The sequence below is a fragment of the Oncorhynchus mykiss genome, chromosome 3 (assembly GCF_013265735.2).
Source record: "Oncorhynchus mykiss isolate Arlee chromosome 3, USDA_OmykA_1.1, whole genome shotgun sequence".
Lineage (NCBI taxonomy): Eukaryota > Metazoa > Chordata > Actinopteri > Salmoniformes > Salmonidae > Oncorhynchus > Oncorhynchus mykiss.
Window position 1 is genome coordinate 60,757,487 of NC_048567.1, and position 18,834 is coordinate 60,776,320.

General features: G+C 43.5%; 1 protein-coding gene across 8 annotated transcripts in view; it reads right to left on the bottom strand.

Annotated features, from left to right (window-relative positions):
• LOC110520307 (titin) overlaps positions 1-18,834 on the bottom strand; it is a 178,309-nt gene that overhangs the window by 47,533 nt on the left and 111,942 nt on the right. For all 8 annotated transcript variants that reach the window (XM_021597527.2, XM_021597528.2, XM_021597534.2 and 5 more), the window contains 35 exons: positions 18,463-18,777; positions 17,933-18,222; positions 17,636-17,786; positions 17,167-17,448; positions 16,646-16,948; positions 16,213-16,518; positions 15,790-16,071; positions 15,343-15,642; positions 14,846-15,151; positions 14,456-14,761; positions 14,075-14,356; positions 13,670-13,969; positions 13,251-13,544; positions 10,073-13,024; positions 9,437-9,964; positions 8,743-9,027; positions 8,258-8,557; positions 7,842-8,144; positions 7,433-7,708; positions 7,036-7,335; positions 6,571-6,873; positions 6,159-6,464; positions 5,694-5,981; positions 5,151-5,453; positions 4,673-4,975; positions 4,274-4,579; positions 3,820-4,107; positions 3,395-3,685; positions 3,024-3,311; positions 2,187-2,774; positions 1,927-2,031; positions 1,588-1,785; positions 1,182-1,478; positions 491-1,078; positions 95-397 (listed from right to left, as the gene is read on the bottom strand). In XM_021597527.2, the coding sequence (XP_021453202.2) occupies positions 95-397; positions 491-1,078; positions 1,182-1,478; positions 1,588-1,785; positions 1,927-2,031; positions 2,187-2,774; positions 3,024-3,311; positions 3,395-3,685; positions 3,820-4,107; positions 4,274-4,579; positions 4,673-4,975; positions 5,151-5,453; positions 5,694-5,981; positions 6,159-6,464; positions 6,571-6,873; positions 7,036-7,335; positions 7,433-7,708; positions 7,842-8,144; positions 8,258-8,557; positions 8,743-9,027; positions 9,437-9,964; positions 10,073-13,024; positions 13,251-13,544; positions 13,670-13,969; positions 14,075-14,356; positions 14,456-14,761; positions 14,846-15,151; positions 15,343-15,642; positions 15,790-16,071; positions 16,213-16,518; positions 16,646-16,948; positions 17,167-17,448; positions 17,636-17,786; positions 17,933-18,222; positions 18,463-18,777 (13,416 nt within the window). The remainder of the gene's footprint in view (positions 1-94; positions 398-490; positions 1,079-1,181; positions 1,479-1,587; positions 1,786-1,926; positions 2,032-2,186; positions 2,775-3,023; positions 3,312-3,394; positions 3,686-3,819; positions 4,108-4,273; positions 4,580-4,672; positions 4,976-5,150; positions 5,454-5,693; positions 5,982-6,158; positions 6,465-6,570; positions 6,874-7,035; positions 7,336-7,432; positions 7,709-7,841; positions 8,145-8,257; positions 8,558-8,742; positions 9,028-9,436; positions 9,965-10,072; positions 13,025-13,250; positions 13,545-13,669; positions 13,970-14,074; positions 14,357-14,455; positions 14,762-14,845; positions 15,152-15,342; positions 15,643-15,789; positions 16,072-16,212; positions 16,519-16,645; positions 16,949-17,166; positions 17,449-17,635; positions 17,787-17,932; positions 18,223-18,462; positions 18,778-18,834) is intronic.

Genomic DNA, 18,834 nt, shown 5'->3' on the forward strand with positions numbered 1-18,834 from the left:
TATTTATTATGGTAAATTAAGAACAATTTCTTATTTACAATGACGGCAGGGAATAAATTATTTGTTTTGAAAAATATCCTTTGTGTTTACTTACACACAATATCCTTTGTCATCACATGGGCAGATGGTTCACTGGGTTCACCAAAGCCAGCTTTGTTTTCTGCTGTTACTCTGAATTCATACTGAACACCTTCCGTCAGTCCTTGTACTTTGTAACGTAGGTCAGAGACCGTTTTCTTCGATGCTCTCACCCATCTCATTCCTCTTCTCTCTTTCCTCTCAACCTGATAGCCTCTAATATCACTTCCACCATCTTTTACTGGCCTCTTCCAGAAAATGGTAACAGCGTTTCTGCTGACATTGTCAATCTCTGGGATTCCAGGTGGGCCTGGTGGGCCTGGAGAAAAAGAGGTGCAAAATACATTAACAATGATGTGGAAAATACTACAGTACTGTCAAATATAATATTCTGAATATTCAAGCAACTTACCAAAGCTGTCAACCATTTTGACAGGGCCAGATTGGGTCCCATCACCAGTGCCATACTGGTTCACTGCAGACACACGAAAGATGTACTCATTGCCCTTGATCAGCTTGCTTGCAACAAATCTGCAATCAAATATATTTTCAGCAAGTTTGGTCCAGAGAAGTCGGCTTGTTTCTCTCTTTTCCAGTGTGTAGGATTTGATTGCGCAGCCGCCATCCTCTTCTGGTGGCAACCATGTCAACGTGCACTTCTCAGCTGACACACTGCTGGCTTCAATGGGGCCTGGAGGTCCAGGGATATCAAGAACCTTGACCTTAACATGTTCTTCTCTGATACCGAAAGGATTACTGGCTGTAATTGTGTACTCTCCAGTGTTCTTCCTGCTTGCATATTTAATAGACAACGTTGAAGTAGTTGGAGTGCTTGTGATCTGGACAATATCTGAGGTCTTGAATTCTCTTCCTGCCTTGGACCACACAGCTGTAGGTGGAGGTTTGCCAAGGATCTTGGAAGCAGATACTACAATGGTGTCCCCAGCTCTGACAGAGACACCTTCCTTCATGTCTGGATCGATAGTGATGCTTGGTGGTTCTGTGAACAAATGAGCAAGAGAAATTAGGCTACTGTCCATGTCCTAGTTTAGTATGTATTCTATCGACTTTGTCTTGAAGTAAAAACTTTTTTTTGTACTTACCATACTCATCTTTGCAGATAAGGGTATCAGTTTGCTCTGAAGGAACACTGATTGCGCCAGCTGCATTTTTAGCTCTGATTCTGAATTCCATGCTGCTGCCTTCTGTAAGGTCTGGCACGGTAAATGCAAGGCCTTGGACATTGATGTGATTTGCTTTCATCCAGGTCTTTCCTGGCAGTTCCAGTTTCTCAACCAGGTAACCAGTCAGTTTGTGTCCACCGTCGTACTTGGGTGCAGTCCACATAAGTGTTACAGTGCTTCTGGTTACATTGATGACATCAGGCTTACCAGGAGGATCTGTGGAGAAACAAAAAAGCCAGTAAGTTATCAAGATTAGAGTACATGTTGACAGAATTCTTATGATATCAATAGGACAGAAAGAGAAAGAGAATGAAACAAAACCTACCAATTGGATCAAGGGCGATGACTGGTTCTGTTGCCTTGCTTGGCCTTCCTAAACCGGCCGCATTCATTGCCATAACTCTAAATTCATACTCCAGGCCTTCAATCAGTCCAGTCACTCTGCAGTCCTTCACTCTAATAGGGGTCTTAGTGGCTCTCTTCCACATCAAGCTGTTCCTCTCTTTGTATTCAACATGATAGCCTGCAGAGATAATAATAATAACAATTCATTATTATTTACCATTCAGCAAATGCTTTCCACAGGAATCTCATGAATAGTTAATTTTCCATGTCCATTTTCCTTATAGTCATGGATTACTAAAAATAGTGTTTTCATAATTACCAGTGATTGGTGAGCCTCCATTTTCTTTAGGATCAGTCCAATTCAAAATGGCAGACTCATGGCGAATGCTCACGATCTCTGGTGGTGCAGGTGCGTCAGGCACATCTGGTGAAGCAACAATGTTTTGAGTTTTGTGAAATTATTGCCATATAGTACCTCTGTCAATCAATCATCAAACTATTGGCAGAATACAGATTTCTGTCCTAAAAATTATTATTTCAAACATTTTATTTGATATTTTCAATATGACAAGAACTCACTGAATGGATGCTGAGCCACCACTGGGTCAGATTTGAGGCATTCTCCAACTCCATATTTGTTTTCTGCAAACACTCTAAAGATGTATTCAGTACCATCATGGAGCCTGGTAACTCTCATGGTATTCTTCTGAATAGCGGAGGCCACAGTAGCCCACTTGTTGGCTGTTGATTGCCGCTTCTCCAGAATGTAGTTGGATATTTCAGTCCCACCATCATCTTTTGGTGGACCCCACTCCAGAGTGATTCCATCGGCAGTGATTTCATCAAACTTGAATGGTCCTGTTGGGATTCCTGGTTTTCCAACCACCCTAATCTGCATCTTTGCTTCTTTGACTCCTGCTGCGTTTCTTAGCAGGATTGTGTAATTTTCTGCATCACCTCTCTGGCAATCACGGATGAGCAAAGTTGTCAAAGTTGGTGTAGATTCAACTGACACTCTTCCACTGTCTCCCAGAGAAACATGTCCCTTCTTCCAGATGGCTGACGGTGCTGGTTTGCCAACAATAGGGACTTTGATACGGACTGTGCTTCCCTCCTTGGCAACATAGCACAGATCTGGGATGCCACTCAGGTCACAGTCAGGTGGAACTACAAGGTAGGAACACAATATTTATGAATCTATGAAACAGATAATATTATTCATACAAGTGCAGACAAATTCAGTAAATGTAATGCTAAAATAGAACACATTTATCCTAGGACAATTAGAAACATTTCAAGAAAACTTTAAGATTGCCAATAGAAGTACGTATCTAAAATGGCCATGCATTTAGTCTCCGGTGTATTTTCTGAGTGGTTTGATAGCCTAGCTAATTAACACTGGACTATTGGACTTACCAATTTGATCTTTAGCGATCACAGTGAGCTCCGAAGGTGGACCCTCTCCAGACTCATTGATTGCTTTCACTCTGTAAGAGTACTCCTTTCCTTCTTCAAGTTCAACCATCATATGCGACATGACCTTTCCTTTCACTAGCTCCTTATACTTCTCTTCACCTTCCTGAAGCTCCAGAAGATAAGCACTGATGTGACTTCCACCATCACTGATTGGTTTCTTCCAGCCAATATGAATGGAATCTTTAGTGATCGACAGTGCCTTGAAATCCATAACTGCTCCAGGTAGTTCTGAAATCAGGTAACAAGGTTATAAACTACATTTAACATCTAATAGTATAAAAAAACATGTGATCACAGCCAACAAAACATACCTGAAGCTCTTACAACTCCGGCAGTCTCACAACCTTCTCCGATACCATAGTTATTTTCAGCCAAGACTCTGAAACAGTAGGCCTGTCCAGCTTCCAAGTTAGGAATCCTGAAAGTAGATTTGGGGCATTCGGCTATGACACAGGACCATGCCTTTCTCTCTGCAAGACGCTTCTCAACAATGTAGCTCTTCACTGGGCTTCCTCCATCAATCAGAGGAGGATCCCAGCCGATGGATGCATGGTTCAGAGATGTTTCCTTCACAATCAGATTCAGTGGTGGACCAGGAGTATCTATAGAAAAAATGTAGGATTTGTTATATTACTTTACGACATTATGGTTTGTATAACTGTAGTAGATAAAACCACATTAGGTAAGATTTGGTTTAAAAAAAATTGATTCTCTTAAGACAAGAATCATAGCTTACCTAGGACCTTCACGACGATAGTGTAAGACTTCTTTCCACTGTCGTTTTCAATCGACAAAATGTATTTGCCAGCGTCATATCTGTTGATATCCTCAATGTACATAAGGGTATCCCATTCAGACGTTTTGATCATTATTCCTGCTCGTTCTTTGAGGTTGGCATTGACCTTGGTCCACACCACCTTGGGTGGGGGACGTCCTATCAGTGGCACATAGAGTCTCATTGTGACTCCAGCTCTCAGGACCAGTACCTTGCGAAGGTCTGCATCCAGCTCAGCATCAGCCGCAACTGCAAATCAAAATATAAATTTATAGAGTCAGACAAGATAGAGGTATGGATGTATTTTAGTTGAATAGATAGTACTGTATTACATGTTTATTTCTAAATTGGTGGATTACTAAGATTAGTAATTGTTCTGCACAGACTTGAGTGTATTCTGATAATGTTGACATACTCAGGATATCTTTGGCCTCGTGTTTCCCAGGAATTTCACTTGGCTCACTGTATCCGATCTTGTTCACGGCAAAGACACGGAAAACATATTCTGTTTTATCAATGAGACCAGTAACCAGGAACTTGGTTACTTGCAGCTTCTTGGGCACATTACACTTCGTCCAGTGTTCTGCATCAGCTCTCTTGCACTCGACAAGGTAGCCGAAGATCTCACAACCACCATCGTAAGCAGGCTTGGTCCAAGACAAGCTTATGGTGCTGTGTGTTGAGTCAACAACTTTAGGGAAGGCAGGAGGTGCAGGTGGATCTGAAGGAAGAATATAAGACAATGTTACCGAGAAGTGTGGAAACACGTAATCCTTTTATGATTTAAGTGAGCAAATGTGGCTGTAATACTTACACACAGGATCCACAGCAAGGGCAGCATTGGATGCATCACTTGGTTTGCCAAATCCAGCTTTGTTCATGGCAATCACTCTGAACTCATACTCAGATCCCTCTGAGAGCTGGACAGCTTTGATGCTCCTGTCAATCACTGGTTTACGGTTGACTTTAGCCCAGTTGAGCTCTGATGCTTCACGTTTCTCAACCATGTAACCCAGAATAGTAGCTTTACCATCATCAGCTGGCGCCTTCCAGCTGACAGTCATAGAATTGGCTGTAATGTTGGTAATAACTGGTGGCTCGCTAGGACCAGGAACATCTGCAAATGAGAGAGAGAAAGAGGTCAAGAGAGAAAGAAGGAGAAATCACTTAAATATTGTGCAAGCAGAAGTTCCACAGTGTTTCCAACTCAAGCGAAGTGAACATGTGTAAGCAATTTATATTCAAGCTAAAATATGACATATATAAAATGATGTACAAGCTTGAAATATTACCATATGGATTCTTGACCATGACAGGGTCGGTGAGGATAGGGTCCCCAATACCATACTGGTTCTCAGCACTGACCCTGAACTGGTATTCATGGTCCTGCATCAGTTTCTCTACTGTGCAATCAGTCAGTTGACCATGGATATTGGAGGTCACCAGCGCCCAGTTCGCTCTGCTGGTTTCACGTTTGTCAATGATGTAGTTAGTGATTTCAGAGCCTCCGTCTGCAACAGGTGGCTCCCACCTCATCTTAATACGGTCCGCAAACACCTTGGTGATCTTCACTCCAGCTGGTGGGCCAGGTTTGTCTAAAGAGAACACATAGATTATTTTACACATCGACAATTGATTTGGAATATATTCATATTGTATTTTGTATTCTCTTGCAGACCCTCACAAACACATTCATATAAATTACACTTACATATCTCAAGCTGTTATAAAGAGTTTTAGTATTTAAAAATACAAAAATAAAATAATTATCATGAAGCTACAACATCAGTTTTGAATTTGTGCACAATAGTAAGACAAATTGTAATTTTGCATACCTAGAACCTTGAGCTTAATATTGGCGTATTTAGCGCCATTGGGATTTTCAGCTAGAATAGTGTACTCTCCAGACTCCTTCCTTGCGACAGAGAACAATTCCAGAATGTGTGTGTGTCTCTTCTGTGTCATCTTCATCCCCTCAACCAGTTTCAATGGAACACCATTTCTCTTCCATGTAACCTTGGGCAGTGGTTTTCCAAACACTACAGCATCAAAGGAGACATTTTCTCCAGCCTTCACTATGATCATGTTTTTCATGTCCACTCCCAGCTCGACCCTGGGGGGAACTGGAGAAACAAGAGACACATAACATCAAGTAAAAGGTTTGTGTTGGCCATGGAATCCTCAATTATCTTTAATCATTTGGTGATTTTAAAATTGCATTTAGTCATTACACACTAAAATCTAAAATCAAAACAAAAACAACTTTGTTTTGTCAATGTTCTGAAGAAGCAGTGGCCTACCATTCTCTGCAAACACTGGGATGGCGTCTGAGATCTCAGAAGGCAAGCTGATGTTGATCGCTGACTTGGCGAAAACTCTGAAGCGATACTGGGCTCCCTCCTCCAGGCCAGTTACAACATAGTCTTCTGTCTTGACGTTCTGGCAGTTGGCATTGCAGCGAACCCATTTCTCTACTTCTTGATCAATCTTCATGAACTCCACATAGTATCCGATGAGCTTGCTACCTCCATCATTTTGGGGACGAGTCCAAACAAGTGAAACAGTGCTTTTTGTCACATCCATTACCTCAGGTTTACCAGGTGGATCTAGAATTAAGAAATGACAACATCCATGAGTTTCAATTGACAGATTACAGATTTAAAAGCCAGTGAGGGACACGGTAAGCCATACATCCCATGCCCAATGACTTACCGATGGGTGTTCTTGCTGTGACCCAGTCAGTCTGTTTGCTTGGTTTACCCTGGCCAGCCTTGTTGAGGGCAGACACCCTGAATGCATATTCCAGACCTTCCATTAAGCCTGTGCAGTTGTATTCAAGTCCACGGACAACGGACTCATTTGCTTTCACCCAGAGGAGGCTGTTCCTCTCTTTGCGCTCAATGCAGTATCCGGTAAGAGGACTACCACCGTCAGATGATGGGGTCTCGTAGGACAGAGACACTGCTTCACTCTTGACTTTTGTGATACACAGATTTCTGGGCTCGCCTGGGACATCTGGAATTAAAATACGGAGTTAGCAAGATGAACATAAATTTTCTAAAACAAATTTATTGTACATAATGTACACAACACTATATTACTTAGACAATCATAATTCATTGTACAATAGCCATTTTACATTTTTACCATGCTTATACTTTGCCATGCTTAACTCACCGAAGGGATATCTAGCAATCATTTTCTCTGAATAGATTGGCTCTGAGATACCAAATCGGTTCTCAGCTCGGACACGGAAGCCATACTCCATTCCAGGGGTAAGCTTTCCAACTTTGTAGCTGGTCGTGGTGCATGAGCCAGAAGCTATGACCCAGTCTCCTCTGCTCACATCACACTTCTCAATGACGTAGTTGGTGATGTTGCTTCCACCGTCCTCACTGGGTTGGTTCCACTGAAGTGTGCAGGCATCAATATCAACCTCAACGATCTCCAGGGGAGCGTCAGGAGGCCCTGGCTTATCTGTGAGATTAAGACATGTACCCATCAGCATCCATTTAGACTATGCATTCTGGTAGTGTATTCGTCAATTATTTTACATTTCCTCAATAAAACTTACCCTGTACTACGACCCTAAGAATCTGGCTGATTTTGCCAGTGCTGTTCTCAGCAGAAAGACTGTAGTAACCACTATCCTTTCTTGAGATGTCTTTCATGATGAGCGTAATGCAATTTGGAGACTTTTGCACCATGCGACGATTAGATGTCAACAGATCCTCGGCGCCTTGCCTCCATTTGCAGAATGGTGCAGGTTTTCCAGCCACAATAGCTTCAACTCTCATTTTCTCTCCTGCTTTTACTGTGACAATATCAGGCATGATGATCTTCGGTGCCACTAAAAAAGATTGGAAAACACGTTTTTAAAATGAAGAGTTAAATAGTGGTATGTAACATGAACACTTTTTTTTTTACACAAAACTCAATCCAGACAAGGTAATTCTTGGAATTTTTTAAGCTTTGCGACTTACTCAGCTGCTCCTTGACCTCAAATACTCCCTCAGCTTCTCTTGCCAGACTGGTTCCAGCCACGTTTCTTGCTGCAACTCTGAACTTGTACTTTGTGCCCTCTTTAAGTCCAACAACTACAATGGTTAAGTCTTTAACAACGGAATATGGTGTCCATTTGTCTTCAGGTTCACCGTCCTTTTTGTAATCAACCATGTAGCCATTGATCTTAGCTCCACCATCCCTCAAAGGTTTCAGCCATCCCAGAGTGGCACTGTTCTTTGTCACTTCCAAGACCTCCATTTTCTTGGGTGGATCAGGTTCACCTGTTTTAAGAAATGTTTGACATTTATGTGAATCAAAATACAAAACAATAAAATCCACTTACACTATCCACTATTTAATTACAATATTAGGTATACTGTAAAAGTGCACTTACTTATAGGATCAGATGTCAGATAAGCTTTTGGAGAGTCTTTAGGAACACCAATGCCATATTTATTGACTGCCATAACTCTAAAGTAGTAGTCACAGCCAGGTGTGAGGCCAGTGACTTTGAAGCTTGTTTTCTTCAAATCGTTGATACAATTTGACCAAGTCTTCTTGTCGAGTTCACGTTTCTCAACAATGTAGTTCTGGATTTGGCAGCCACCATCGTTATCCGGAGGGAGCCAAGACAGCTGACAACCGGTGCTTGTCACATCACAGACCTCAAATCCTCCCACAGGTCCAGGAGTATCTGTTCAACAAATGTAACATCAATATTGGATACAGTCCATATAACAGTACAAACAATACTACTGTAACAACATTCATTTGACATTGTGAAGAATGTTTTCTTGTTTAAAGTCTTTCACAGTGAATAATGCTCTGTCATATCACTGACTGCCATAAAAAGTGAAAAGATACACCTCGGTGACTTACCCAATACTTTAACGCGCACGAATATAGCTTTCTCCCCAGCGGAGTTGGAGAGTGTCAGAGAGTATTTGCCGGAGTCGTCCCGAGTGCTCTCAGGGATCACAAGGAAGGACATAGTATCAATCTGATCCACGTGCCCTCTCCTGACTACATTATCAACACCAAGCTTCTTCCAGGTGACTTTGGGGGATGGTCTTCCTCTGATAGTAGCGAAGAGCCTGATGGGGCAGCCTGCTCTAACAGTGAAGCCCTTCCTAAGACTTGCATCCAAGTCGATCTCTGGTGCCTCTGTAAGTTGGTAAGATAACGGGGAGAACATACATCAGACATTGAGAGATCATCATAAAATATTATCTATTAGCTACAGTTCTATATCAACTGGATGTGTTCTCGTCTAGGCCTATATTTAAGCAATAAGGCCCGAGGGGATGTGGTATATGGCCAATATAACACGGCTAAGGGCTGCTCTTAGGCACAGCGCAACTTGGAGTGCCTGAATAAATCCCTTAGGCGTGGTATATTGGCCATGTACCACAAACCCCTTATTGCTATTATAAACGGGTTACCAACGTAATTAGAGCAGTAAAAATAAATATTTTGTCATACCAGGGAGAAACGGTCTGATATACCTCGGCTATGAGCCAATCAGCATTCAGGGTTCGAACCACCCATTTTATTAAAATAAGTATTTACTTACCGAGGACCTCCTTGGGGTTGACGGCCTCTTTGAGTGTAGCGGGGCGGCCCCAGCCGACCTGGTTCTGTGCAGAGACTCTGAATTCATACATCTGCTTCTCATTCAAGTTTGGAATGGTGAATTCTGTGTGCACCAGCACACCAGCACCGGTGTTGCACTTCTTCCAGCCCTCTTCTTTCTTCTTACGTTTAGCTTCAGCTTTAGCTTTAGCTGCAACTGCAGCAGCTTCATCCTCTTCATATTGTTCCTCACCTTCTGTTACTGCTGCTTCAGGCTTAGCTTCAGTTTCACCTTCAGGCTTGGCTTCACCTACAGGCTTAGCTTCCTCTGCAGGTTTAGCTTTCGGCACAGCTTCAGGAACAGCTTCAGCATCAACCACTTCAGGTTTAGGCTCAGGTTTGTCTCTCATTTCAACCATGTAACCAATGATAGGAGCACCTCCATCATAGATAGGCTTGGCCCACCCAAGAGTAATGGACGTCTTGGTGCTGTCAATCACCTTGAAACTGCCTGGAGGACCAGGAACCTCTGGAATCAAGGAAAACAAAATGTCTGCATGTTAGTACAAACAACAGAGAAAAATCATAACCAATAATAATAATAATACAATATTACAAAAATGCATAAATTATGTACCAATTGGATCTTTGGCTGCTACTGGTCTGCATGGTTTGCTTGGCTCTCCCAGTCCGACTTCATTTTCAGCCTTGACACGGAACTGATACTCGTGGTTGGGAATCAAGTTGCTGACTTTCATGCGTCTCTCAGAGATGGTACTCTTTGTGCATGGCACCCATTTGACAGCGCGCTTTTCTTTCCTTTCCAGGATATAACCAGTGATAGACTTTCCACCATCATTCTCTGGTGGGGCCCATACGACTGTCATCTCTTCTTTGCCGATCTTGGTGATCTCTGGTGATTCTGGTGGTCCAGGTCTGTTGAACTGAGTCCTAGCTGTGACGGGTTTGCTCTCCACTGCAGGACCTGTCCCCATCTTGTTTTCTGCTCTGATGCGGAAGATGTACTCATTTCCTTCTACTAGTCGGGTGACATTGCAATAGTTGGTGACAAGTGAAGCAGAGTATGTGGACCAGACCATTCTTCTTGTCTCACATTTCTCAATGATATAGCTATCAACTTCACATCCACCTTCATCTTCTGGGAGATCCCATGCAACTCTACATTTGTCTACTCCGATTCCAGACACCTTCACGTCTCTCACAGGCCCTGGAACATCCAAGACATTGACAATTGCGTATCCAGTGAAGGTTCCAGCAGAGTTTGTGGCGGTGACGACATATTTTCCGGAGTCTGTGCGTTTAGATTTGGTCATAAGAAATTTAGAATAATCTGTGCCCGTTTCAACACTAACTCTAGGGTTATCTCCTGTGGCCTTGTCCTTCACCCACTTCACCTCTGGTTGAGGCTTTCCTCTAAGTCCAGCCTCAATTCTGATAGACTCTCCAGCTTTAACCACAAGGGCTCCGGTTAACTTTATATCAAGCACTGGTTTCTGGATCTCCTCTCTGACAAGAACATCACCAGTCTTCACCCAGTCACTTTCTCCACCTTCGTTGCATGTCTGCACTCTGAACTGATAGGTTTGTTTTTCCACACACTTGTCAGCCATGAAGAATGTATTCGTAATCAGATCCTCATGTAATGGCACCCATTCTTCCGCTCCCAATTTGCTCTCCAAAGCGTAGCCAATGTTGGGGCTTCCACCATCATAGTCTGGCCTCCTCCATTTCAAGAAGACAAAGTTCTTACCGACATCAGTTACCCGGAAGTTCTCTGGCTCACCAGGCTTGTTAATGGGATCGATGGCAAGGGTTGGTTGTTTTGTCTCAACTGTGGGCCCAGGGCCACATTTGTTCACAGCACAAACACGGAAGAGATACTCGTGGCCCTCCATGAGTTTGGCTTTAACCATGCGGTTAGTGCAGTCAGATGAGATCATTGACCAAAGCCTCACACTGGGTTCACGGCACTCAACAATGTAGTTTGTAATCTCAGAGCCACCGTTGTCCACAGGGTTCTCCCAGGACACCATACAGGAGTCTCTGGTCACATAGGAGGCCTTCAGATTCTGACAGTGTCCAGGTCTATCCAACACATTCACAGTTATCGTAGCTTTGGCTTCACCACTGTAGTTGTTAGCCTTCAAAACATACTTTCCATGGTCTGCTCTGGTTGCCTCTTTGATTCTCAGTTGAACAACAGGGAAGTTTTTAGTTAGTGTTGTGCGCTTGGCAGTTTCCAAAACGTCATCACCCTTTTTCCAGATAATCTCTGGGTCAGGTCTGGCTTTCACGTAACCGATGATGTTGATGTTATGTCCAACACGGACAGTCAAATGCCCACGGCTTGTAGCATCCATCTCGATCTCTGGAGGTATCATGATGTCTTTGGCAACCACCGATTCAGGGCATTCTCTAGGCTCTCCAACTCCAATCATATTTACAGCACTAATGCGGAACCTGTACTCTGAGTGTTCTTCAAGGCCTTTAACTCTGTAAGCACACTGCTTAATGTGACCATCCTTGTTGATGATCACCCATTCTCCGCCAGCTTTCTGCATTTCAATAATGTAGCCCATGATTGGACTGCCTCCATCTTTGTTGGGTTTAATCCAGACTAGGTCTGCATTTTCCTTACTGTAGTCCTTGATTCTGGGGTTAACTGGAGGTCCAGGAGCTGTGATATGACGACAGGGTTTTGCTGGGTCTGATATGGGAGAAGGTCCACTGAAACCGGCAATGTTTTCAGCAAAAACTCTAAACTCATACTCATTTCCCTCAAAGAGACCAAGTACTCTGATTCTGAGATCCTTACAGGGTGTCGTGTTGACACGGATCCATTTTCCGCCCTTATGTCTACGCTCAACGATATATCCAGTGATTTGACTGCCTCCATCAAATAATGGCATGGTCCACCCAACAGTGAGAGCATCTTCTGCAATGTCTGATGTGTTTGGTTTGCCTGGATGGCCAGGGGCTTCAAACGTGTGTTGGGCAACGGTTGGTGCACTTTCAAGAGGAGCGCCGATACCCATTTTGTTCTCTGCGCGAATGCGCACAACATATTCAACTCCACTCTGCAAACGAGAGATCTTAAGCTTTGTGGCTGTGCTACCAGAGCACACACCTCCCCAGGTTTCTTTCTTAGCCTCTCTCTTCTCAACAACATAACCTGTTACAGGGCTTCCACCATCATCCTTTGGAGGACGCCAGTCAATAAGCATGTACTCAGGAGTAACTTCAAGGATACTAACTGGTCCAATGGGCGCTGCAGGCACATCAAGAACGGTCACATTCAAAGCCAGAGTCTTGGTTCCTGCAGGGTTGGACACTGTGAGGATATAGGTTCCACTGTCACTTCTCAAACAATCATTGATGCTGAGAACTGTTGAATAGTTGTCACTCTCAATCTTAACTGTGCCTTCGGGAACAATTTCTGCTCCGTCAATGGACCATTTAGCAGTAGGCGCAGGAATGCCTCTCATGATAGCAGGGAGTCTGATTGTGCTTCCACATTTCACGATGATCCCTTCGATCAGCTTGGCATCAACTTCAACAATTGGAGCCACTGTGAAAATATAGGTTCATTTATATAATTTGTTTGATGATGGCAATTATGTTGTCTTCAAATCAATAGATATAGGGGTGGTTTCCTGGACACAGATTAAGACTAATCCTGGACTAAGAATAACTTTCAATGGAGAATCTTTATTTAACTTGCTTTTTAGCCTAGGACCAGGATTAATTTATGACAGAGAAACCAAACCATTAAGTAAATATATAGTAAACCTCACCAAGCTTCTCCTGGCAGAGAACGGGAACAGTGGTGTCTGGTCTACTCAGTCCGATAGCGTTCTCGGCTCTTACACGGAATCTGTAAGTCTTTCCTTCCTCGAGGCCAGTGATGTGGCTCTCAGGGATGCTGACTGTGTTCCATTCATCCCACTCTCTCTCTCCTTCCTCTTGGTACTCAACCAGGAAACCTGTGATGTCACTACCTCCGTTGCGGTCAGGCCAGTTCCACACAAGCCAGACCTCTGTCTTGTCCACATCTACGTGGTGCAAGTCCTTTGGTGGACCAGGTGGGACTGAAAATAGAACATACATTAGATTAGATGAGATTAGATTACATACGTCAAGTTAGTGATCAAGATACCAGGTACATTACAATACACCAGTAGGTCTTACTGTATTCAGGTTGATTGATACTCACACAGAGGATTTATGGCTTTGACAGCTTTGGTTGTTTCAATGTATTCACTTCTGCCAAACTGATTCTCAGCAGCAACGCGGAACAAATATGATGTTCCTTCCATCAAGTGCTTGGCCATCATGCTGCGTTTCTTAGACGAAGAGCAGACTGGCACCCACTGTGCAGATGCCACATCTTTCTTCTCCACAACAAAGTTGGTAATACGTGCTCCTCCATTGTCCTCAGGGTCTTTCCAGGAGAGATAGGCAGAATCGCTTCTCACCTCTGAAACCCTCAGGTGCTGGATTGGACCAGGTTTGTCTAATAGAGTAAAGAATAACATAATTATAGCAACCCGGTATGCTAAGCACTATACATCTGTCTTCCTTAATTTCTGACAGAAATTATGACCGAAAAATTCCTTACCAAGGACGAGGACTGTGCATGTGGCAGTCCTTGATCCAGATGAGTTTTCTATGTTCAGAGTGTAGTCGCCACAGTCAGAACGGGCACAGTAGCGCATCTCCAATTTAGATCCTAGTGGATTGACCTCAATTTCGGCTCTTGTGGGGACGTCTTTATCGTTCTTCTTCCATGTGACTTTGGGGAATGGAATTCCCTTGATTCCAGCAACCAGATTGATATGGGTTCCGGCCATGGCCTTCAACTCACGAGGCATACCCAGTTCAACATCCAACTCAGGAGGTTCTTTTGGGGTTAGAAAAACAATAGGTGTTATAATTCATTTGTTTATTTCAATGATAATGAATTACCCAAATTATGAAAACAAATGTAATATAATTTTACCAAATCTGTCTTCTGCCTTCACTGGATCTGTGGTGTATGCGGGTTCAGATTCACCAGCGAAGTTTACAGCAGTAACTCTGAATTTGTAATATTCTCCCTCTTCCAGGTTAATGACCTTGAACTTGGTTTCTTGGCAGGAATCAGGAGTCTGATTCACTTTTTGCCACTCCTTTCCAACTTTACTGAACTCAACGAGATAGCCAAAGATCTTTCCCCTGCCACAGTCCTTTGGTGGCTGCCAAGATAGTGAGACAGACTCCTTTGTCCAATCCACAGCTTCTGGCAACACGGGGGGGCTTGGAGGCACTGAGGGAAGAAACAGTTGATTAAAAATTTTAAAAGCTGTGAAATCTTGTAAAGAATTAATTAACTTTGCACAAAGTCACTTACCAATTGGATCTTTGGCGAAGATGGGCTTTGATGGAGGGCTGGGGTCACCCAGACCCACAACGTTCTCAGCCATGACACGGAACTCATATTCACAGCCCTCAAGGAGGTCTGGAACAAAGTACTCTACTTTGGGGAAGATGCGGTCTTTTCCGGATGCGCGAGTCCATCTGTTAGCCATGGTCTCCTTCCTCTCAATAACGTAGCCAGTGATGGGCTTGCCACCATCCGCAGGTGGCTCCCAAGTGAGGAGGGCTTGATCCTTATAGATCTCCTTCACAATGGGCTGTTTGGGTGCATCTGGCACCTCTGTAATGGGAGAACGAATTGATCTGATCAGTTTTAGCAAAATGCATTCATGACAAAAGATGGTTGCATCTTAAATTGCACCCAATTCCTTACATAGTGCACTACTTTGGACCAGAGCCCTATGGCTGCACCATATAGGGAATAGGGTGGCATTATGGATGTAACTTATATTGTTCCAGTATGTATCTTACTGAAGACATCCTTAGCCTTGGTCTCGGCAGACAGCAGTGGGTTGCTGACACCGTGGATGTTCACAGCACAGATTCTGATTATGTACTCTCTGCCCTCAATCAGCTTAGGAACTTTGCATGTTGTCCTGGTGCAAGCGGTTGTCACTGGCATCCAGAGGTCTCTGTTTGTGTCTCTCTTCTCAATGGTGTAGTTGGAGATGGCACATCCACCATCGTCCAGAGGAGGGTTCCAGGAAATCACCATGTAGTTCCTGTAGACCTCATTGAAGACCACTGGGCCCTCTGGAGGCTGGGGGCGATCTGAGGGAAAATAATAGCATTTAATAATGAATAATCTATTAGAAATGGATCAGTCAATAATCAAACATATTTTGATTATAAGGGTTAATGAAGAGTGACATTAGGTCTGTCAACTAAGAACAACAAAGAACACCCTCACCACCTTACCAACAACAGTGAGACTGCAGATTCCTTTACGTAAGCCGACAATGTTCTCCACAACCACCTGGTATCTGCCGCTGTGTTCGCGTTTAGCCTTGGGCATAGCCAAGCACAGTGTTTTACTAGTGTTGGTCATTGTGACCTCCTCATTTGCTTTCAGCTCTTCCTCGTTCTTTGTCCATGTTATTGTAGGTGCTGGCTTTCCAGTAAAGCGGCCCTGGAGGGTGCACACGTCTCCCACACGCACAACCAGTCTGTCACGGAAGTCCAAGTCGATCGTTGGGGGCTCTGAGGATGGAAGAACAAAGAAGTGATGTTTTCAAATATATATATATATATATATATATATATATATATATATGATTTATATATATATATAAATCAACATTCCCCAAGATATTTAGAATGACTACCTTATTCATCACTTACCAAGTTCTTCTTTGACCTTGATTGGCTTGGTGCAGAAAGAGTGCTTGCCCTGACCAATCACGTTGACAGCACTGACACGGAATTCATAGGTGGAATTCTCTTTGAGACCTCCCTTTGTGAACTTCCTATCCATTAGCGTGCCATCAGTATCGATCTTAGTGAAGCTATCCTTTCCGATCAGACGAGTTTCAAGCACATAACTTGTAACCTCAGAACCCCCATCATACTTAGGTGGTCTCCAGATCAAACTGATGGAGTCTTTGGTGATTGCTGTGACCTCTAGATCCTCAGGACGCTCAGGAACAGCTAGCATGCAAAAAGGACACAAAAATTAGGCCCATTGGAATAATAGAAATAATAGCTGGATATGCTTATGTTTTGTAACAGCAATAAGAAAGCTGTAGTTCTGGTATTGATATAGGCAGGAACTCACAAATAGGATCTTTGATGAGAACTGGTCGTTGTGATTCAATAAATGGACCCATTCCGATGATATTCTCAGCTGCGATTCTAAAGAAATATCCTTTTCCGTCAATGAGACCCTGGACCACAGCATTATGCCTGGTGACCGTGTAAGAGACTGCTGTCCAGCCCATGCGGTCAGACTCTCTCTTCTCTATTAGGTAGTTGGTGATGGCAGAGCCACCATCGTCTTCAGGGGAGCACCAGGTTAACTTGCAGGAGTCCGTGGTGAGGTTCACACCAGAGAAGGGCTGACCAACTGGGCCGGGAACATCTAAGAACCACATGTGAAGGAAGTTTTCAATAACATTCAACTCCTGTGCCTGATCTAGGATCAGGCCCCCCCTCCCTCTTATTCATTATGACCTAAAAGGCCAAACTCATCCTAGATCAGCACTCCTACTCCGAGATGCTTGATACATACTGCTCCTGATATCACCTGAGATATACTCAACATCACCAATGACAAGAATAAGTACAGTTTCTTCTTACCCAACACCTCCACAATGACAGCCTTCTTCCTTTCCCCTCCTTCATTCTTTGCAATAAGGGTGTATATACCCTGGTGATGGCGTCTGCAGTTTTTGATAACCAGAGCAGAGCTGATTGACGTGATTTCAACCTTAGCCTCTGCTGGTAGAGGCTGGTCATCTCTGTTCCATGTGATCTCTGGTGCAGGCTTGCCTGACACGTAGGCCAGGAGGCGGATGGTACCACCGGCATGGACTACAATCTTTTCCTTCAATGTGGCATCCAAGTCCACTTCAGGGGCAACTAAAACAACAAGTGTGTGTTAGTTTACGATAGCAAACACTCTACTGCATCCAAATTGGCACCCTATTCCCTATGTAGTGCACTATATTGGGAATAGGGTGCCATTTGGGACGAAGCCTCTATCACGGACGTAACAAATGGAGAAATTGAAAATCATACTGTATATCATAGTTCTCTTGTCTCTTACTTGTTCTGTCCTTGCATTCAATCACTTCGGCCACTTGACCGGGCTCACCGACGCCAGCAGCATTCACTGCCCTCACTCTAAACTTGTACCTTCCCAGCTCTTTCAGTCCAGACACAACAAACTTAGTGCCTCTAATCTCCTTGTCTTTAGCCTGAAGAAGGGAAAACAAAAGTATTACAAACATTCAGATACTCTTAATTTGATGTTATTTAAATTAATTTAGCAGGTTGTCCCATTAAGATCAAAAGTGTTTGAGAAAGAATACTTTTGAGAAATGATTTGAGTAAATGTAATTACCTTTTCCCATCCGTCTTTTATCACTACTACCTTTTCTTCTTCTTCTGATTCTGATATTTCATTTCCATCTTCGTCGAATATGATTTTCTTAACCTTTTTCGCTTTTACTACTACTTTGTCTGCTTCCGCTGCCTTCTGTTTTTCAATTTCTGCTTCTTTTTCCTCGTTTATGTATTCAACAAAGTAACCAGTGACCTTAGATCCACCATCAATCAAAGGTGGGATCCACTCCAGATCCACTGTTGACTTGGTCCAGTCTGTTACTTTGGGCGTTGGGGGACCCGGGAGAGCTACACACAAACAAGATGACATTTACAATGTCAGAAGGCCAGACAAATAGAAACAACATAGCTATGTAACAAATAGAAAATAGAAAGAACCCTCCCCATGTAAGAAAAACTGTATTTATGCATCTCAAATGTCACCATATTCCCTATATAGTCCACTACTTTTGACCAGGGCCCTATAGTGCACTAAATAGGCCGGAAATAGGGTGCCATTTGGGATTCACCGTATATATGTTAACTTACTAATAGGGTCTCTTGAAAGAACAGGATCCGATGGGACACTAGGAAGTCCCATGCCAGCTGCGTTGATTGCGGTCACACGGAACTGGTAGATTGCTCCCTCCTGCAGACCAGTGATCTCATACTCCTGACCCAGGGGCATGACCCTGATGGGGGCGCGGTTCACTTTGGTCCAGCGCTTAGCCGTCGTCTCTTTACGCTCCAGCCAGTAACCACTAACTGGAGATCCACCATCGTATTTTGGCTCGTCCCAGATGATCACCATTGACTCAAGAGTCACGTCTTCCACTATGGGCTTCTCAACCTGGCCAGGGACAGCTGTTGAGATGAACAATAAGAAAATTGGTTGGAAGAAATATATCCACAGTGACATTG